General features: G+C 47.1%; 1 protein-coding gene across 1 annotated transcript; it reads right to left on the bottom strand.

Annotated features, from left to right (window-relative positions):
* Positions 1 to 9503: 9503 nt before the first annotated feature.
* Positions 9504 to 21753, bottom strand: LOC149335853 (putative serine carboxypeptidase CPVL). The gene is made up of 5 exons (XM_089554025.1): positions 21699 to 21753; positions 19765 to 19768; positions 16217 to 16409; positions 11432 to 11753; positions 9504 to 10348 (listed from the first exon to the last, which is right to left on the bottom strand). Exons 1-5 carry the CDS (start codon positions 21751 to 21753, stop codon positions 9504 to 9506), a joined length of 1419 nt encoding a protein of 472 aa, XP_089410151.1.
* Between the last annotated feature and the right edge of the window lie 639 nt (positions 21754 to 22392).

A 22392-nucleotide genomic window follows, 5' to 3' on the forward strand; every position in this document is an offset into this window, starting at 1 on the left:
GTCAGACCGAGTGAGGCTTTCTTCTATAAAGTCTATAGACTTTTTATAGACAAATCCTATAGACTAATCGCTAGACAATAGAAATTCTACGTACAGTCTATAGACAATCTATACGTTTATAGCCATGCACTTTTAGTAGACTTTTTTTTATAGACTTTCTATCGACCATGAAAAAAGATATCGTGAGCATACCAGTAGCTTTGAGTTTTAGTAATAATGAACTCAAAATTAACAGCCACTGGAGCTGGTTCAGTGGTGTGCCTCCTGCCAGCAGTCACTCAGAATTATAGGTAAAGTGTTGTTCCCGGAAACGACCGCACCCCTATCGCAGAAAAAAAGCTTGCTACCATTGAAGTGCGTTCAATTTGGCTATAGCATTCTAAGAAATCAGCCGCCGCGGTGGCTCAGCGGTTATGGTGCTCGGCTGCTGACCCGAAAGACGCGGGTTCGATCCCGGCCGCGGCGGCTAGAATTTCTTTGGAGGAGAAATTCGAGGCCCGTGTACTGTGCGATGTGAGTGCACGTTAAAGAACCCCAGGTGGTCGAAATTTCCGGAGCCCTCCACTACGGCGTCTCTAATAGCCTTAGTCGCTTTGGGACGTTAAACCCCATAAAGCAAACCATAAACCAAACTTTTGCTATTTCCATAAGAGTATCTTACAATTTTCCACTTTTCAAAAATTGTGTCCCAGAATGTTGGACATATGTCACATCTCCGATGTTCGATTCACGTCTTATTCCATGACGTCGAGTGCGAGACCCCCACGCTAACGACTTATATGTGTCCGTACCGGTCGATCCCAGCCGACACGTGCCACCATTGACACGTCGAGAGTCGGCAGCGAGTGTGTGTGCCGGGCTTAGAAAGACAATGACAAACCGGCTGGTGTTGCCGCAAACCGCGTGCACAGACGTTTCCTGCAACGCTACTCCCGTGCAGATGCTTCTGTGCATTTCTTACACACGTCGTCTCGCAGTCGCAGGCTATGCAGCGACTGTCGAGTTCAAGAACAACGACCTCTTCTTGAGCCTAGCTTTGGAATGGCTTGCTTTGCTCTTTTCGCTTTATTCCCCACCTCCTGCTGTACGTTTTGGGTGAAGTCATCGCTGAACACGATCGACGACGCGACCCGCAGACAAAAGAACACCGCACTTCTTTGCTCAAATGTATGAGCAATGTCAAGGGCTTCCTTGTATGGAAGCCTTACACGGGTGCGTCAGACAATAGCGGTCCGCGTTCTTTTGTTGGAAGACGCTGATGCGATTGGAAGAAACAAAACCAAGTTGCGATTGTCTTGAACTTTGTCGCCTAAATTAGTGCTGTTTTGCGCCCGGCTGTACGCTGACAAGATGGCGAAAATCGATGATTGCGAGAGCTGTGACGAATGTGCGCTTGATACAGCTTCGAAGATGTTTGTGTTTGTTGCCAAAGCGGCTTTATCGCCTCCTTTTCTTCGCTTCTTCGAAAGTTATCATACCCCACAATGATGAGAGAGGAGGATACACAGCACGTCATAGCTTAAAGCCTGACCCACATGGAGCGATTTTCTCGCGAAAAACCTGCGAACGGCGGCCGTTCGCCGCCGACCAAGCAGTGCTAGATACGTTCGTCCGGCGGTCAGGCGCTCACCGGAAGCGGCGAATGCGAGCTCAGCGCGGACCAATGAGGGCGCTCTGCTCCCGCATCTAGCTTCCGACCGATTTCCGCCCACTCCGGCTGCCGTGTTTCTGGTGGTGTTTCTTATGGCCGCGTAAACCTCTTCCACAGTTATGGGACGGTCGAGTTTCTCGTTTTCGGCTCCTCGATACGTTCCTTGGTATCGCGGGGGATTGTGATCGCCGAAACATTTTTCTCGTGCCTTCTCCAGTAGGGCGATGTCGGATCCCTCGAAGCAGTGGATGAACCGGTGGATGGCTTTATTGTTTTCTGATTTTATTTTGGTCGGATCGATTAGTGCTTTTAAGAGATTCCAGGTTCTGGCCGTGCCTAGAGTTCCCCTAAGTGAGTCGCTGAGTTGTTCCCAATTTTGTTTCGCGAGTTGCATCGCGTATTCTTCCGCCTTTGCGTAATTTCGGCTATCTGTAACTTTCAGACTGCAAAATTACATGTAAGACAACGACTGTGTACCACATACCATGTTCGGCTTCAGAGAGAAGCTCTCGACGCAGGACGTTCTCCTCCAAATACAAGAAGATGTCCTGCGAAACGTACCTCGGACGGGAGAAAATGTCATAATGGCCCTGGACATCAAGGGGGCATTCGATAACGTCAGCCACGAAGCGATCCTTACGGGCCTAGACAACCTGGATTGCGGACGCAGAATCCACGGCTTCGTCAAAGCCTTCCTGTCCGATACAACTGCCACCATCGGCATAGGAGACCTTCGATCGGAAAAAATGCGCGCTCCAAACAAAGGAACACCCCAAGGGTCAGTTATCTCACCCCTACTCTTCAACATAGCTATGATCGGCCTAGCTCGAAAACTAGAGAACATCCAAGGCATCAGGCATGCAATGTATGCTGACGATATAACAGTCTGGACAAACAGGGGCTGTCTCGGAGAGAAGGAAGAAAGGCTACAGCAAGCGACCTCTTGTGTAGAGCAATACCTCGCAGAAAGAGGACTCGCATGCTCGACCGAGAAATCGGAACTGCTGAGAGTCTGGAGAGGCAAGCAAAACCGGACCGTCCCAACCAACGAGGACCTAAAACTCAACGTCTACCTAGAAGGGACGCCCATACCCGAAAAGACAACAATAAGAATTTTGGGCATGTGGGTTCAATCCAACCAGCGCAGTACTCACACTTTTACCCTACTGAAAGCAACAACGCTACAAGTCGCACGCATGATCACCCGCATCACCAACAGGCGACATGGCATGCGTGAAGAAGACACACTAAAACTAGTCAGAAGCCTAGTAGTTAGTCGAATCACGTACAGCCTACCCTACCAGTGCCTCAACAAAAATGAAATACAACAAGCGGATGCCCTGCTACGCAAAGCGTATAAGACAGCGCTCCGACTACCACGCAACGCGTCTACAGAAAAACTCATGGCCCTGGGATTACACAACACCTTTGAGGAGCTACGAGAGGCGCAGCTTGAGTCGCAAAAACTCAGGCTGTTGCAAACAACGACAGGAAGAGCGCTCCTGCAGAGGCTCGGATACCGGGAGCAGATGCGAGAAATGTCGAGGACGGCAACGATCCCCGACGAGCCTCGCAAGACCCTCAAGGTAGCGCCAATACCAAAAAACATGGATCCCAACCTCCATCGAGGCAGAAGAGAAGCGAGGGCCGAATTCATCGAGAAAACATACGCTCCTCAAGCCACGACCGTGTATACAGACGCGTCTTGGAGAGGAGGAGATACCAAAATCGCTGTAGCGGCGGTGGTCGATTCGTCTTTACGCGAAATGACCAGCGCGTCTCTCCGAGGCTGCACAGCTGCAGAGTCCGAGGAAGTAGCCGTTGCTCTAGCGGTGGCGGAGGGCTATAGAACCGGGCGGTCACTAACAATACTTACGGACTCTCAAACAGCCTGCCGAAATTACATGAATGGCAGGATAGGTCGTCACGCGCTCCGTATACTCCTCGCAGCAAGTGACAGAATTAAAAACCGGGAAGAACAAAACGACAAGATCCGACACAAAATTTTGTGGGTACCGGGGCACACGGGGGTGGCAGGGAACCGAGAGGCCGACAGGATAGCTCGAGGATACATTACTTTCCGAGCTTCCGACGAGACCGCGGAACTCGCGCCAGCACCCAGGGAATACTCGGCCATACTACAAAACTATAGAGGCAGAAGAATGCGATATCCCCCACCGCACAAATCTCTCAGCAGAGAGGAAGCTGTCACTTGGAGACAATTACAAACAGGCTCTTTCCCAAACCTACATATACTAAACAAAATGCACCTACGATATACACGAACAAATGTCCCTGGTGCGACGAAAAACCTACACTATACCACATCACATGGGCCTGCCAAAACATAGACGTGGTCCCCAAAATACAAAACCCGAGTGCGGAGCAGTGGGAGACTCTGCTGTCCAGCGACCGCTGCGAAGACCAACAAGGTCTGGTACAGCGAGCTCAACGAGCGGCAGTGGCCAGCGGAGCCCTGGACTGAGGGCAACCGACCACTGATTAGAGGCGGACGACTTCGACAGATAAGGCTCCTGGGGGTAGAACCAAGACGTCTCTGAAGATGCCCCCAAACCGCAGGAAAAACCATTAGTGTAAATAAAGTTTTCCCTTCCTTCCTTCCTTCCGCCGCGCGGCGACAAACATGGCGGCGCCCTTCGAAGCCGGACCCCTCGCTTCGGACTGAATTCTCGTTGTTGCTGCCTTTTTCAGTGCGTTTACTGGCCGTAAATAGAGCACCGGTCTTTCGCTTCGTCTCAGCTTGCCTGCAAGAGAACGTATAAGCGATAAATTTGGTTTATTTTTTTATTTAGAGTGAGAGTTCTCCCACTTCTAGGCTTACGAGGAGAGTCGGTTTGTTTACAGTATCAATACGGCTGCTGTCTGGCGGCGGTCGCCTGTTTTTCGCCGTATGTGTTGCAGCACGGCGAACGCGCGTCGGCGTCCCGCCGCGCCGCATGAAATTCGCAGCGTCTGTTCGCTCCATGTGGGTCGGCCTTTAGAGGAGACTTTCCGCCACGCCGTGACAGTTCCAAGCGCCTGTTCTAGGAAATGAAAGAAAGAATAATTTTAGAGGAATTTAAAGAAGACACCGAAGACAGCTGTGTCCAATTATTGTTCTGAGTAAAAATCGATTTTATGCCTATTATCTGCCTCTTTCTGGCTATACCGACATTTGTCAAGGAGTGAAAGGTGCTTTTATTAGAAAAATAATTGGAGTTAAATATCTTCCCTCCACTCGATTTAAACGGTTGACGTCTTTACTAAAAAAAAGGGGTTGCCACTGTTTTTAAGGGAATGTCTATGTATCGAAGCCACTGGATTCCACGCCTAAAAATCGATGCGGGCCGAAATATTTGACCTGCGAAATCGGCCGTTGATGGCGATACCTCTATTTTGTTTTGAGGTATTTCCTAGCTGTTAAAATTTCCGTCCACGGTGATGATCTTACTGTGATTAGAACGTGGTACCCTATTGATATAAGCCAATTTACATTGGCCCTCAGTGTGCCTTTAAAACTGATAGACTGCACAACAGCAGAGCGCAATGCAGCATTGAAGGACCTTAGTTTTTTTAGGCAGTCTGTAGATACCCGCAGACTTTTGTCTATAAAGTCTATAGACTTTCTATAGACAAATCATATCGACAGTTTAAAGACAATATACAGATTTATGGCCATAGACTTTCCGCACACTTTTGTCTATAACTTGTTAGAGACGATGAATACATAGAAAGAAATATCTATGGGAAGGCAATAAAGTTTTTAAAGAGTCTAAGACCGTTTATAGACCATTTTTATAAGGGAGTACAGTAGACTGAACTCATGAATTCTCTCATCTCTTATTGCGATATATTGCGTGAACAGTGGTGCAGGTGAATATAAGTAGGACACATTTACAGTAAATTGCGCTTTCGTTTCAAGAAAGAACAGTGTTTAAATATTTGACTGTTTGGTTGTTGCCAAAACTTGCAAACAGTAATTTAAATTAGGGGAAAACATTATGTGATAAATTAAAAGTTTAGTTCGATCTGGAAGAAAGTGACGGGACCGTGACAGTGCGACAACCGCTGAGGAGTGTGTCTTCGATAATGATTCACAGTGGTGAGTCCATGACATGCCAGTAGCGAAAGTCAAGCCAAGAATTCTGTTTCTTAACAGTTTCTAAAGGCTCTTACTTATTTCATGGTGAAAATTTGAACAGCCTCTTAACAAATTATATCGCAGTTAGACCGACAGGAAGTTGACTCTTGCACCTATGGATGTGGGAGATGGCTGATATCACGTAGACGAACGAATTATTTTGTTACAAGCAAGGGTTTATTGAGTCCAGAACGGGCGACTGAAACCAGCTGGGGCCTCTTGACGGGTTAGAGCATGAGACCCCTCAACCTCATTCTCTTTATCATCTGCGCGGTCGCCACAGCCTGTTCATGCACGTCCCAATATGCTGGAGTCACTCACGCACTTACTGCCATTTTTACTGAATAAATCCCTACGTGAAAGTCTTGAATTGAGCACTTTCAACAGGAAACAGACGCGCGAATATCTTTGCGAGTGATACCAGTTTTTGTCCAGATAATGTTATTAACTAAATTTTCGTTGTCCTTAAGGGTTCCTGTCCTGTATGCTTTCTTGATAAAATGTATGCATATTGCTCTTCTAAAAGGAACAAAATCGAATTCAACAGCAATATAATACACCGAACGTCAATGCATTAAACTGCACTTAGGTGAAAGCGTATTGCCATGTACTTCAATGCATGCATAAAAGTTCAACGTTTTCCACAGTGGTTATACGGTGCTGCCTTTCACGGGCATCAGACTCTACCAAGCTGTCAACTGCAGATTTTTTCGCTTGATGACTACACAGCTCCTCGATGGAAATAAAGCATTGATGGACGGACCTTCCATATCGGCTGTAATAAATTTACTTATAGCAGACGTCTTCTGGGTACAACGTTCATTCTTGTTCACACTCGTTCAGAAAAGCGTGGATCGTATTTTTGACAACTGAATCGGAAGATTCAGCTGTCGCTGTCACGCCCCAAACTATCGAAGCACTTCACTTGTATGAGTATCTTTGAAGAATAAATTGTCGTACGTGCAAAGGGCCCATCGGCGGAGAAGAACCTCTTAGGGGAAGGGAAAAACTTGAAATTATGTCCAGAACAGCTTAGCGAGCTATGGAAAGGAAAATGACGTGTGTAACGTTAAGACACGAATAGAGAGGAGAGTGAGTGAGAGAACAAACGCGAGTTCATAAAAATGTCAGCCGATTTGGGTAGTTAGGCGAAGTGCGGATATGCGCGCTAGCATAACATGAATTTTCGGTTGGAGCTATGACCTACTAGGTTCGTACCGGGCTACCACCTAATTACCACCCCAACTTCTTCTATTCAGATACTGTGCAATGATCATTCGAATCACGTTCTCCTCCTAACCGCTGCTGCTCATTACGCTTAGCTCGGTGTGCTGCGATGACTGCAGCGATGGCCTAGTGGTTTGAGCACCGGCCTCGCATGCGGCAGGTGCAGGGTTCGATCCCCAGTGTCAAGTGGTAACCACCCGCGAAACAGCTAAATACAAGCTTTCCCTTGCCTAGTGCTCAGTTTCTTCAGAGTGAAACGCTTTGGAAATGGGTCTTTGACCCAGACCCCTCCTTCAGAATAAGAAAAAAAACCTTGTGCTATAGTGCTCTTTGGTCCCAAATACCCTTGCGCCATAAAAAATCACAATAAATAAAACTGTGACGAAACCGTTGGTCGTGCACCGTTGCGGATGGTGTCACACGATTTCTCGTCGCATATAGCATACGCCTCTTAATCAGGTCGGAGGCTAGCTCACGGAAGATGTTCGAACCGAGTGTCTGAGTGTTTCACTCGGACCTTTGTGGATTCAGCGTTTGTGGAAGCAGCGTTCGTAATGGAAGGAACGTGCGGGACACTAACACCACTGCCGAAAGTACATGGAAAATGAAGCTGTGGTGTGTCGTTCCCTTTAAAATTTTTGTTTAGACTGCCTATAGACTGTTCATAGACTTCTGTGTAAAAAGTCTATAGGCTCTCATAGAAAAATCCTAGAGAACAGTCTATAGAGAGTCTAGATTTATGGCCATACATTTTTAGTAGACTTTTGCCTGTAGACAGCCTATAGACTATGAATAGACAGAAAAACTATCTATAGGAAGGCGGTAGAGTCTATAAGAAGTCTATAGACTGTCTATAGACCATTTTGTAAAGGGCTTAGGAGGGGCACTGCAAGGCTACGCTATATGAGCATGCATAGGGGACCGCGCATCATGAAAACGAATACATCAAACGCTTCAACGGCTCTAGAGTGACAAGCAAGAGCACAAAGTGAATAAAGATGTCACAAAAGTTCGGAGCGTGCTTTATTGGATGAAACGTTACCCAATGCTGGCGACCAATGACTTGTGATATTTAAAGTTTATCGAGATAGTCCTCACATTTCACGTCTTTAGCTTCGCAACTTCGCCGATTCAAAGTTTCTCTGCAGCATACGCTCAGTTACTTTACATTAGACGGTGCCGGTGGACATTTAAGACGTCATCGTTCATATTGCGGTGCAGTTCCGAGAAGTGTTTCGATATCGGCGAGAAAGTTTGCAACTGAACCTTTAATACTCTACTGGAGAGTGCCGCGGAAAGCTGCAGAGCGTCATTCGTGACGCATGAAGTAACGAAAATTTCCATCATATTTTTACAAGAAAAAAAAAACTCCTTCATCGATGAAGGTCAGATATAACGCTTGCATGTAAGGCATCTTCCTACAACGGAATACTATTAATGCGTGCCTATAAAACTGCACTCTGATTCGAAAATGCTGCGAAATTAGACAGTCCTCTTAAATATAGCGTTCCTGCACGTGAATCCCACGAAGTTATATGCAGAGATTTTTCTCACTGAAATAGCGTTTTTTGCACTGCTTTTGGTATATGCGCAAGCTCGAAATGGAGACAAAAAAAAAGTTGCCGGGGGCTAAGATTTGGTTAAGCCTGGCAGGTTGCAAAAGCGAGCGCAGCGCCTCTAACGGAAGGAACGGGGCGCGCTGCGTCTAAAGGTCACGCGTGGCTACCGGCCGCCGCTGCGCGACGACTTGACTTGGTAGCCCATCTCTCACCCTTGTATGACGTCATGCTATGACATCAATAGGCATGTCATGTCGTCATAGGTCACTCTAAATGTCACGCGTGGCTACCGGCCGCCGCTGCACGACTACTCGACTTGGTAGCCCATCTCTCACCCTGGTATGACGTCAGAGGTCATTCTAAAGGTCGAAGGTGGCTACCGGCCGCCGCTACGCGAAAGGCCGTTCACGAGCGTAGTATTGATTTCGCCATAAAAAAAATGCAACCTAAAGTCAAGAAACTGCTATTGCACGCATAAGTGTCTGGCTGCTTCGTCTTTCAACCTCAACGCTATTACTTGTTCATAACTACTGCTTGGAAATGAAGCGGAAATGAAGATGTCTTGCGTAATTTTTGCACACAGCGTAGGACGCAGTAGCTGTCACAACGCTTGGTTCTTGTTGTGCAACTCTTTCCCATCAGCGGTTTGCCGCGGTAGCTTTCGCGGAAGCATGACTTGGGAGCGCAAGCTCCGATTTTGAGAGGAGGTAGCACCGTCCCTCCCCCTCCGTCCCTCACCCCGACTCAGAAATTTTCGGCAGAAAAGCTGCATTGACACTTTATTTTTACAAGGGGAGGTTCAGGAGATGTATGTTGTTCGACACATTCGTTTAAAACAAATATATTCAGCAGTACAATGCATTCGCTTGACAAATATTGCGTATTATTATATGTGCACTGTGTGCACAGATTTAGTATTTGCGTGCTAGTTTCTGCTTTGGGTCTGTTTATTGGGCTGCTTTTCTTTATTTTGAAATCGCAAGAAACGACTGTACATATCGCTTACGGCTTCTGACCTGTCCATCGAGACGTAATGACCCCCTAGAAGCACTGTGCTGTACATGAACCTCCCCATCTTTTTCTCGTAACCAAAAAGCTCAAGAGATGAATTGTTATTTTTGTGCCAGAGTCTCTTCGTGGCTTCCTTGACTGACTCAAAAGCAGGCCATTTAAGCTTACTGAAGCAGCGCTCGATGTTTGCCAATGGGAAAACAGCGTCAAATTCAGCCACGTAGAACAGCACATGGGTGTTGTCAAGAACCTCCAGCAACTTCCTCTTTACGTCTACAAAAAAATCTCCTTCTCCCAATTTCATCACAACTTCACGCCTCGTGCCGTCGAGTACTCTGGAAGAATTGACGTGAACTCTCCTCTTGAATTCAACACTGTTTGCGTATTTCCAATACGCTGCAATTTCTCTGGGTTCTTGAGTCATTGCAATGCTTGCGTGGTGTTTGAAACCAGTGAGTAGCTCAAATATGGTGGGCACCCCGTCTGGTGGCACGTTTAGCACGGTTCTTGTAAGGAGGTCAGTTGCGTTGTGGTATTCTCCTCTACCCACGCGTGACTGTATCATGTCGAACCAGCCATCTAATGTTCTTCGACCGTGGTCGTTAAGCAGTCCTGAGGTGTAGAGGTATTCCGCAGAGTTGATTAACTCCAGGAGCGGGAAAACGAATCCAACTCCAAGCATGACTCCCTTTAACTCGAGCATTATTTTTTTCACCTTTGCGGTTAACATATAGTGGGCCACACCTAGAGCTGACCTTGCTGAAAAAAAAAAGAAACAAGGTAAGATCTACAATACCGCAGAAGAATGCGGGTGGAAGGAGTTAAAAGCCGATAAGGACTTTTCGAATGACGGGGACGTGTATCATGCCAGCTTTTCGTTCATGCTGGCTCAATTAAGCGGTAACTTGCTCAGATGCGACCGTGTTGTAACCTTCACCTGACGAACATGCTGCCCTGAAGTAGAGGCAACTGATTGCGTGCGTTCGCATATCTAACCTAATTTACCAATATTGAGAAGATTAGCAGCAGGGACAGCATGCTTCGAATTTTAAGTATGCGCTGGCTGGGTGGTTCCACATTCCTTTCCTTCGGTTCGAGGTGCGCATTGAAGCTGCACTGAGGTTTGATATTTTGCCTGACATGTCTAGCATTTTCGGACAAAAATTTAGAAAACCAGGAAATTGTGCGAGACTGTTATGAAAATATTGAAGGTAATGGTCAGTTCTTCCGATATGTAGCAAAATCATTCTCTTAAAGTGTTTCCATCAATCGCATCGAACAGTTAAGACTGCCATAGAAAACCAATGAGGAACACTTTGAACGATAGCAAGAACGTTAATAGAAAAAATAGAACATAAACTCCTGTTGGGTGATCTGCGGATACATTGATTGCTATAGTGAAATCTTCCGTCATACGAAAACATTACGTTTATAAACGGTTTCCAGCCCAAAAATGCTTTTGCCTAGAATTTCTCGGCGTGTGTACACGGTAGAATGTCCGCATGGGCCACCTTCATGCCCAAAGTAAACTGCATGCAACTGCGCTACATGTAGGTAACCCTCTGTGAAAACCGCACTTGTTTACAGCATAGCGAACAATATCCAGACTTCCCTTGAAATTTCATGTGCTGTTAACTTCACCTAATTATTCAAACCGAGAGTTCATCTACAAATTTTAAATATTGTTTTGCTTGTTTTAGTATCTTGGATGCTTATAATTCAACTAAGCCTGTTTAGACCAATCCGTCGTGGGCTGTGCCCCTCTACTTAACCTACGTTATGCCGAAAAATGTGTGCAAGTGAACATTGTGCGTGACGTATCGCGACACAAGCTCATTTTACCTCCGTACGACTCTCCAGCGATGTAGAAAGAGTATCCAGCGTACTCAATAAATATTCTCAGAAACCTCCGAAGGAACCTGAGAATGTGGTCCGTAGTCTCGGCCAGAGTAGAAGGGTACTGCTGTTTCTCATCGAAACTGTATCCCGATCCGACCGGTTGGTCGAGATAGATGATGTTAAATTTTTTCAGCAAGGTGTGCTCCCTGCGGTACAGGTTCCCAGAGGCATCGATGCCTAGCGGCCCGTTTTCAAGGAACTGCCCAAAGAGCGAAGACTTCCCGGGGCCCCCTTGCAGCCATAAAAGGAGGGGAGCGTCTTTGGCCTGCGGATCAAAAACGTAGAAAGGAAACACAAAAAAACATGTGCTTTAAAAATACAAATATATGCATAAGACATAAAATAAACAAACACTCACACCCAGGTATTATTTCGCCGGTACCACTGTGGTTCACTTCCTTATACGTAAAGTAGTGGCCAGCGCCTCTGTCAGGCACCAACCTCAACTTTAATTTCATGTCAATGAAAACAGCATAAAAAGCTTTGGTGTCAAGTGTGTGCAGCCTTCCATCCCTGCACTTCCACTCCGCGGATCCAGCATTCCCGCTCGCTAACCGCGCAGAGGTTCGTGCTCAAGGGAACGAAAAGGGGGGGGGGGGAGATAACAAAGCGTGAACACTCATATGCTATTGTAGCGAAAGCTACACTGGCCACGAACTTGCGATTTCGCTGTGGCGGTGCTCCGAGGAGGCACAGAGACCGACCTTGAGCCGTTGCCTAGCAACCACCGCAGCTGGCGGACGCCGCGCCGTCTGGCATGACGTCACACGCGCGCCTCGCCGGTGATGATGATGATATCAACTTTATTTTCCATCAGGTAAGGAGGCCCCCTACTCCCCGTCCCCGGCACGCAGGCCTTGGTGACGGGGTCCGGGACCTCCACGATTAGAAGCAGGCGAAGAGGTCTGGGCATATCATGTTCAGAGAGAAGAGAAAGAAAACGATAAGTGCACGCACTGTGGGGCGAAAGGGACCCTCGACCACATAACCTGGGAATGCGCTAGCTCACCAGGGGCTAAAACAAATATAAATTGTAGAGAAACCTGGGAAGCCCTGACGTGGAGCGAGGCCCCTGCCCCACAGCAACAAGCCATCCGCCTGGCGGAAGAAGCCGCGCCTCGCCGCCGTTTAGTATGACGTCACACCGCTTGCCTCATTGTTGCGCTCGCCTCAGCTCGCTTCGCTGTGGCGTATGCCTGATAGCATGTCGGAGCATAGAAGGGAGGGGAGAGCTCACGTGCGTCGCAACCACAGTTGAGGCCGCAGTATGGACGGCGACATGTCTGCGAAGCAGAAGGAGGCTTGGAATCGACATCGGAACGAGATGAAGAGGAAACGAATCGCCCGGGAAATTTTGGAACTATGCTCTGAACGACTGGTTAAACGCCGTGAATATGCCGCCGCGAGACGGGCACGTTTAACTTCCGATGTCTCGACTGTTAGCAGCAGCGACAGCAGCCGGAGGGGAAACCTGAGTCCTGCTTTCGCTGTGTATATCCTGGCATAGCCGAGCTAAGGCACTGTCAATTTTTTTTATTACACTTGAAATGAATACATAGAACGGGTCAGGGACCTACAAAACATCAACGAGGCATTCCTCGGAAATAGAAGGCTACGTAACAAGGGCTTCCGACTTACCGGCTAGGGCAGGGGCGCGACTTCGGAGGTATCGGCGGCGAACGTTTGTATGCGCCGACAATGGCGGCCGGGTTTTCCCGTGCACGCCGCATTTTTGGGGCAAAATCATCCCCGAGCATTTGCTGATGGAGATGAGGAGAGCGCGCTTTTGCTACGCTAGTTTTGCTGCCTGGAACCAAGAATTCCACCGGCAAGGCACAACGGATCTCCGTGCGCCTGCCGCGGGAGGTGATGAGAGCGTGTGGCGGCAACCGCTCGAGACGCTGGGCGGATCCCGAAGAGGCTCTCACCGGCTGCGCGGAGTTCCGCGTAACCTTCGAGGTGGCGCGCTCGTCGCTGCTTCCGCTTCCCTTATGAGGGAGATTTTCTCCTCGCCCAGTCGGTGCTGTCTTGACGCACGACGACGAAGATCCGAAGATAGTCGGCCTCGTCGAAACGAAGGGGCGAAACTGGTTTTCCAAAAGTGGTAGGGAATTCTTGCCACCCACATTAATCATGTGAGCGTCAGTGGAAAAACGGCAGGTAGTGAGTGTCTTTAGTAAAGCGCCACACACAAGAATGTTTAATTCAGAAGCCATCAGTATTAAGTTTTATCTGAAGTGTGATTTCTTTTCTGTGCTAATCCTGAATCTATAGCGCCGCGACAAAAGTGCTCACGCTCAACATTCTTAAAGTGCTAAACTGTATAGAATGAACGGCTTATGGCGAAACATCTCCCGGCATCAGGAATTTGCACTTTTAACATACAAATTAAAAAGTTCAAAGTGAACGCAAGCGCAACATTTTAAACCTGATGACTTACAGGTTTAGAAAGGTTACCTTTTTACACAATGCATGCTGCCGCAAGTGCTGGAAATATCCAAACTATTCTCTTAAACGTCATCTAAAAAGTAGAGGCCGATCCTCGAAGAACAGAAATCATGAAGGCTGCTTGGCGGCTGGCCAAGCAGTCGAGTGCGGAGACTGGAACACTCGAAAAAACAACTCTTAGTCAAATTCAGCGAAGAAATTGATCTACTGTTCACGCTACCCAAATGGTGGACTTAGATGCAGACGAAATGTGTTTAATTCCCGACAAGGGCGCTCAAAATGCGACCAAGAATAAAAGCTGAGATTGGTTACACAGACACTGAGGACGGACTGAAGTTGGCTTGTAGCGATGAGGTACTGTGTTCTGACGGTTGAGAGATGAAGTCGACTATCGCGGGCAACAGAAATTTTATAAAGTTGAAGATAATTATAAAAAATTTGGCAGTGGCATAGCTCTGGTTAAGCCTGGATATACAAGCGAAAAGCTGCAGTTACGCTTGGTTTGACGTCATGGCTGTCGCAGTGGGCGCACAATGCACTGGGAGGACCACGATAACGGTGGAGGCGTTCGGCCGTCCACACACTGCCTGTGCGGAGGCGGAGGAGGAGACTGTAATCGGCGCGGTTAAAATTCAGGGGGCACCTTGGCTCTCTAATGTGCGGCAAGGAGAAAGCGTTTTGTGGCGCACTGTTTTTTGTTATTTTTCATATCTCATTTAAATGTTATTTTTATAATGTTGTTTAATTTTTGTTACTGTTTTTTAAATTCCTAAATTTTCCTTTGTTTTCATTTCATTTCTTTTTTCTGTTTATTTTCTTATTTCATTGGTTTTGTTTCTGTTTTTCCTTTTAATTTTTATTTTTCTTTGTTTTGTTTTATTGTTTTCAATTTTTTGTCCTTATTCTTCCCTTTTCATTCCTTTAATTTCATTTATGACAGCCATGAATTCACTATGCGCCTTTATTCCTGCTCAAACCTTGAGCCTTCGTGCGGAGTGGTAGCGTCTCCGCTTCAAGTGCCAAAGTAAGTCCGTGGTTCGATTCTTTGCCTCGACGCAGTTTCTTTTTAAGTAGCGCGCGGCTGCATCGAAAGGTCAAACGGTGGCGAGGAACAGTAGCGCGCGCAGCCGTAGCGGCGGCGCATGTGAGCCGTAGCGGCGGCGCACATGCGCAGTAGCGCTCGGCTACGGCGAAAGGTCAGGCAACGGAGTCCGCGGCGACGGCTGCGGCCACCTGCGCCGTGTGTGAAGACACTCGGTTTCGCGCATGCGCAGACCTCGCCATTCGGTTTCCCGGCATACGCGAAGCTCGGCTCCGACCCTCGTAGTGAAGCTTTTCGCTTCAAAAGACCTAAATGCCGGTGTCGCCATGATCGGCCGGTTTCGTAACTAGACTGCGTGCGTCGGCGCTCAATGTCGGGTGCGGAACCCAGAGGTTACGCTACATTGCCATTTACACAAAAGCGGCAGCAACCCATGCTTCTCCGTCTGGACGTGAAGAGGGGGAGGGAAGATCTTTAAATCCATTTATCTCAGCCATAAATGCGTCTTTTGCTCCCTGCACAAATGTCAACGTACCCAGAAGGAGCCACAGAATCTTTGCCCTCAATGCCCCTTTACGAAATTAATGTTGCATCCGCCTCACTTTCAGTGTCACGAAGGTTTCAACTTTCATACATTTTTGACTGAAATGGTACCGCATTGCGAAGTCGCTGAGCGTTTTTTTTTAGAGCGCAGCTCTTGAGCGTCCATTCGTGGGTTGAGCCGCGCCACCGCCGTTGGTGTAACTGAGCCAAACTATAAATAAATAAATATAAACATTGCCAAGACTAGAATTCCAACCCAGGCACCGCGAACAGATCAGCTTCATTGGGCAGTGCATGAGAGCACTGGGCTATTGCCGCAGCCGATCACGCCTCGTGTTACACTGCAGCACACACTCGCGCTGTGCGATGCACACCGTCGTATTCATCTACTAACACTACTGTTTAATTAATATCGTCGCCAGACGTGCCAACGACCCAGTAAGGCAAAACAATCAGCCTAGAGAGACTGTGATGCCTACGGAGCTGCGTTCAAATTTCACATTAGGGAACATCGCCATTAGACTTTTTTTCTTTTGTCAGGCATGCTGCATTACAAAATCCTGTATTCAGAAGGCTAGAAAGAAATACCTCATCAAAAACCTTTGGTGTTTTTCTCGACTAGCTCCTGGACGTCTCTAGCTGTCAAGCAGCCGTAAACTTCTCATGTAGCATTAACAACAACATAAAATGCTTGCCTTTGATTTCAGGTGCAAGAAGAATAAAAAAGATGTGTCGCTGTCGTTGTCGACGGATATGAATCCAGAATAAGCTTCTACATCTTCGCAAGGCTCTGGCAAACAAACTCGGCTTTGATTCTTATATTTATTACGCTCTTTCTCTGGGAACGGGTCTCTTTTGGGATAGAACACGGTATCGTCGAATGGCGCGCTGAAAGGAAAAAAAAAATAAGCCATGTTATTTGCTTCGCTTCGGTGTCGCCATCACTGAGCCGTGGCTGTTTTTGAAAACTATGATTTTAATTAGGACTGCTGAGCTTATTCACTAAGTTGTGGTCATTGCTGAATACAAACCAAGTAAGAAATTGCAGCTACACATTGACGAGGAAAATTAAAATCCACACTTCTAATGATCCCCTGAAGCTTCGATACTGCATACCATTTCAAGGGTTCGTGCTTATCTCTTTCCGGTCAATAAATAGACTAACCGAGAAATGCTTCTAATTATTTTGTTCAGTTGTGGCTCTTTAAGGTCGCCTTACATGATGTGTAGCATCTAAACATGACATTTAACCCTGACTTTCTGGAATGGACCCACGGAAATGTATGGGTCGCTCTTATATTGATGAAGCTGTCAGTACACACAAGATACAAGTTAGCGGGCGGCCGCGGCGGCTGAATTTCGGTGGAGGCGAAATCCTAGAAGCCACTACGGCGTCTCTCATAGCCTGAGCCGCTTTGGGACGTAAAACCCCAATAAACCAAACCAATCAAGTTAGCGGGAACTTATGCGGAAACTGTTTTCTTCATCTGGTCGAACAGAAGTAAACAAAAATTCTCGCAGCGTGCGGAGGTTCTTAACCGCCGTCCGGAAAGTATTAAAAAGTTACGAGAGGACCTTTTTCTGGAGCTTTTCTGGACTAGCTTGAGAGACTTATTTCCTGAACCCTTAAAGGGATACTGAACCAAATTTTTGGAGCTGCTCTTTTACATGTTGTTGAAGACGGAGGGGGCCTGGAGATGACTGCTCGTTGAGCCCCGCAGGTCCCGGCTCCGAAGGACGGAGTCAAACTGCGTTATTGAGGAATCTGTACAGAAGGTTTATTTTACATATTTACAGTCGAGATGGGAGTGCTCCGGTCACAAAACAACATCCCGTTAAATATTGATCGTATTCCCCAGATCCCGGACTGGGGAATAAAGTTCGGACAACGATGCCCAATCAGGTGGGCAGATGTAGACACTGGTGGTACCACCCACGGCAGGGGGCGGTGCTGGGCTCCCTCGCAATCTCGCAGCTAGGTCGATGGGAAGGGGAAGACAGACTCATCAAACACTGATGCGTCACTTTGACCAGTGCGGCCAGTCTTCTGTGAGCTGCCTCCGCGGGAAAGGAGTATCCCGCAGTCTCCCCGGAGGTGAATGGACCTCCTCGAACTCCCCCGCCGGATGGCCGAAGCACGAGACCTCTTTCGAGGACACAGCGTCTTTCAATTAGCAGCCTCAGCTTGACCTGGGGTAGCACCACACCGTCCGTCGTCGTCTATGCCTCCGCCGCTGGTGTCGCCAGCCCGCGCCGCATCTTTTGCTTCGCAATGAGTCACGTCCGGTACACTGTGGCGGTCATCACTGCTTCCGCCGCTGCTGCCGCCGGCGCCAGGCCTCGTTGTATCATTTGCTCCGGGATGAGTCACGTCCGGTACAAATTCCTCCCAGGACCGTGTTCCCCGAGCTTAACAATGTAAACAAGAGACGCAGCATAGACTCAGCCAGTCCACATACTCCCCGCTCTCAGGTATGCGCATAATCTGATAATACGTGAAAACAATGTGCAAGTACTGACTGATGGCGGGGACACTGGCCGGTAACGGGCGAATGCCATGAGCGTTGACGCGATGGCCGAGGAAGTCTAACTCTGCAACGCTGAACGCGCTTTTCCTTCCGTTGACCACAAGACCAAAGCGTCAGACGCTTTGGTCTTGCGAGCGCATGACGCACGTGGAGCTTGGGGACATCTGCCGTAAGGCGGAAGACGAGGATGTCGTCAAGATAGGCAGAGCAGCACGCCAAACCGCGTAGGACTTGGTCAAAAAAAAACGCTGAAAAGTCTTGGCCTCATTGCGAAGTACGAAAGGCATCCTCAGATATTAAAAAATGCCAAAAGGCGTAAGAATGGCGGTCTTCGGGATATCGGAAGAGTCCACAGGAATCTGGTGATTATTTTTCACGAGATCGACCTTGCTGAAGATTGTGCAGCCATGAAGGGCCGATGTAAAATACTGGATGTGGGGAATCTGGCAGCGGTCAGGGACTGTGGCTTTGTTGAGAGCCCGGTAATCGCCGCGCGGGAGCCAGTCGTCGGTCTTTTTGGGCACCATGTGGAGCGGCGATGCCCAAGGACTGGAGAATGGACGGATGAAGCCAAGCTCCAAAATATGCCCAAATTCTTGTTTGGCGCCAGCGAGGCAATCCGGGGTGAGGCGACAAGCGTGATCAAGCATGAGAGGCCCAGTCGTCAGAAATGATGAGTCACGCTGTGAGCGACCGGTGCTTGAAGGGACGGGGCACGGAAGACATCCGAATACTCAGCAAGTGCGCTGGACCAAGGGTCGGAAACAGTGCTGTGCGCCTGGAGGAGCCGGAGTGGTGGACAGACATGGTGTCGTCCTTCCAAGCGAGCATCACCCGCTTCGGCCGATTCAGCAGTCCTTGCGATTCCGGTCGGGACGTTTACCGGCAACTACTGGTGTTTTTTGCTTTTCGCTGCGACTTACCTTGCTTCTACGACAAAGTTTAAGCTGCAATTCAGCCCAGTTTTTGAGATACGCTCTCGATTTTGGAGCGTTCAAGCCTAATGGGACCTCTAGCTGCACTGCTGTCGTCTGCAACTGCCCGGAAAGTAAACAAACGGCCGGATCGAAACAAAAATAGATTTCGAGGTTTGTCGTGGTGTTTTATGTACTTAAACCATTTATCACAATTATGTATATTAACTTTACAAAAGGTTTTTGAATATTAGACTCTATGTGATGGAAAATATTCTTGCTCGAAGGGTTTGTAGTTAACATTGCCTTGACTAGATGGCGCCACTGTTTTACGTTTTTATTTCACTTTATTTCAACTTCCGGGCCATTTTGCTGGCGATAATAAGCGCTGGTGTAATAATTGGCTTAAATGGCTCTGAAGTATTTTATTCTGGCAAGTTAGCGGCAGTGGCGACCATTTTAGAAGGACCTTTCGCCTCCACGTAAAGTAGATCGCGTTTAACGTTCCCAGAACGCTATACTAAAACTGTCTTTGGGGATAAGTTGCTTTGGGGCACGCTAACGTAATTTCCCTTAGGTCCGCTATCACGCTAAAGCTGTACTAAAACTCTCTAATTACTATAAATCTCTGGAATATCTCAAATGAAATCAGTTTATTCAAACATACTGAGATGCTTAGGGACACGGATAGAAAGTCCTAAAGTGGCTTGGCGAGGTCCGTGCCCCCTACAAGGCATACAGTGGAAAACGCGGAACGTTTGATATACAGGCACTGAATTATCAGAGGGCGCAGCTGCTCACAAGGCTGAAAGACATAAAAAATAAAAACAAAACAGAAATGCTGATCACAAAAGACAAACAAACGAGGTTTTGTTTGCCTTTCTGTTTTGTAAACAACATTAGCTCTGACTTGCAGTGCTCGGTACTATGTTAAAATAAACTGTTTTTTTTTAGAACCTCAAGCCAATTTCCGCTGCTTTCACATCAGTAGAAGCCCAGAGGTTCAACTTACAGTTGGCTTTGATAGAGATTGCAGTATTCCTTCAGCGATTTGCCTTTGAACTCGCCGAGACATAACGTGCCGAACAGCGTGAAACTAAGCGCACAAGTTATCATGCACTTCATGACTGCGGTTTCATACTTGTGCAGACGATGCGAGATAAATGTCTCTTTATAGGGCGCCTGATGGATCGACCTATTCGCTAGAAAGGTTAAGTGTGGCTGTTCATTTCGATCCCTAGCGATACATTGGGCAACCATGAAAGCGAAGCCAACGACCCCTCGAGGGGTCAAGATGTATTTTTTAAAAGGGGAGTAACATTTTGTTCCAGGCACAGAGAATCAATCTGCATTATTCTGTCAAGGGACAAGCTGGGGCAAGTTGGTGCAACATTTTAAATTCTGGCGGATTAAAACTTGAGTTGCTAGTCAGCGCGTTGTGTGTCGTTTTCTTCCTTCGTCCCGTGTTTTGCGCTGGTTTACCTTACTTTAGATCGCATTATTCTGCTCCGTAAAAGCTTTCGACCTATGAACGCTGTGCCACCTGTGAAATTATGCCCGTATGGAGGCCTATTCTTTCATGAATACTCGTGTGAAGTCTAACTTCGAAGAAAATGAAGAAATAAGAAATTAATTACTGTGTGCCAACTTCCAGTGAATTAGCCCACACAAGAATGGGTAATTGCATTCGCACATACCTCCCCTGTATCGCTTTGATCCAAGTTTTTTGACAAATTTTTCTCGGAAAGCAAGCGTTTCCCAGTGGGCCACTTTCTTGAATTTCCCTTATTCTGGGAGAATCGTTGGAATACCAAATGACATAGACCACCTCAATTATGAAAACTTTTGTCATAGTTTGTGTGCAGATTTTTTTATTGACATGGACATAAAAGGATATGTTGGTGCCTGATAATGACGCCGGCGGCCGCTTTGCATATAATTAAAGAAAAACATTTGCACTGGAGCCGTAACGCTCAACAAAGCACATCTACAACACACACAATCCACGAGACAAATAAAGCAGTGGACACGCCAGAAATGCTAACATCAAATAGAAAAATAAACTGCATGTAATGAGATTACCAAGCTAAATAAAATGAGTATGTACTATAAGCAGTAATATGTACTATAACAGTAGACACTATAGAAACCGCAAGTTCAAGAAATGAAAAATAAACAATGAGCTACGACTATAACGATATCACATCATGTGGCTAGGAATAAGAGGGCACTGATACTATAAATGACTGCCGGTGTTGTCGACGTTTCTTCCACAATACACAGGTTTATCGCATTACAATCAAAGATCCTTTCCGTTTGCGCACAAGAAATAGCCTATTACTACATATCCACATGGAAAAAAAGATTGCTTTGGTAGTTAATTTACGGTATTTTCCGCGTAAGTTTTATTGCTTACAATATGTGCAACATTCAAATTGTTAAGCCTAAAAGCGCCGTTGTGTTGCTATCGGACGCCTACCTACGTTGCAATGGACAACTTGCAGAATAACGAGCGCCCTCTACAATTTTCCAACCAAATACCCTCGTACCCAGACGGCAATCTCGCATTCTTCTTCGAAAAGGGAGAGGAGAGACGTCCCTTTATCTGTATGGGAGGGTAATTGTTGAAAGGACACAATAGAGCCAAGGCGCGAACGACAGGAGCGGGTCGAGACAGGTACTTGTCAAGGGAATTCATCATTGTAACCTTTAAACAATTTTCCTTTACACTCTACCTCGAAAGCTAGCAATGTCCGGTGGGGCTTCAGGTTCACGCAGGTGTGGGGGCATCCCCGCACACCTTTTCGAAGAAGGACACAGTGCAGGGCTGCTTACTCATCTCCCCTCGCGCTAAACCCTTCATGCAGCATTGAAGGAAGCGAAAATGTGTCTGTGAACGAGGGTTTTTGGTTGGAAAACATCTTTCTGTAAGTCAGCTTTCTCGCAATTTTGCAAGTTGTCCATTGGGCAGGACTAGATTACATGTGAAAGGTTGTTTCTATAGTCAATAATAAAATTTCCAATCAGGCAGGTACACTCAGAGATGAAAAAGTACATTACCAATAGCTATTATTATTCTTTACATTCGAGCTTTACTTAACTATATTTACGAAGTTTTATAACCAAAACTGAGTGCTGACATGTTCACATGCCGTGTTGGCAGCCCATCCGATTTCTAGGGACGATGATCTTGTGAAACAAAAGAACAGATCCGTTATAAACCACCACGACGGCACCGTCTGCAGACATATGACGTTTTCTACGGGCTAAATGAAGACAGAAGAAAAGCTATGAGAATGGAAAAGTACAGGAAAGAAGTTTTGTATAATCTGCCGACCGACCGCGATATCTTCTTGTGTCGACATGAGCTGACACTTCTCCCTGAAGTTAAGATTAATTCCCACAACTTGCATAGATGGCGACCGCCAC

The sequence above is a fragment of the Amblyomma mixtum genome, chromosome 7 (assembly GCF_055824585.1).
Source record: "Amblyomma mixtum isolate Tamu chromosome 7, ASM5582458v1, whole genome shotgun sequence".
NCBI classification, from domain to species: Eukaryota; Metazoa; Arthropoda; class Arachnida; order Ixodida; family Ixodidae; genus Amblyomma; species Amblyomma mixtum.

Bases quoted from the DNA above. Each gene is read 5' to 3' on its own strand.
- LOC149335853 (XM_089554025.1), bottom strand. From the start codon at position 21,753: ATGCCCCCACACCTGCGTGAACCTGAAGCCCCACCGGACATTGCTAGC. The intron at 11,754-16,216 runs GCAAGCATTTTA...TTTGATCCGCAG, and splicing joins TCTTGCACCTGAAATCAAAG to GCCAAAGACGCTCCCCTCCT. The intron at 10,349-11,431 runs GTAAAATGAGCT...TTTTTTTTTCAG, and splicing joins CGCTGGAGAGTCGTACGGAG to CAAGGTCAGCTCTAGGTGTG.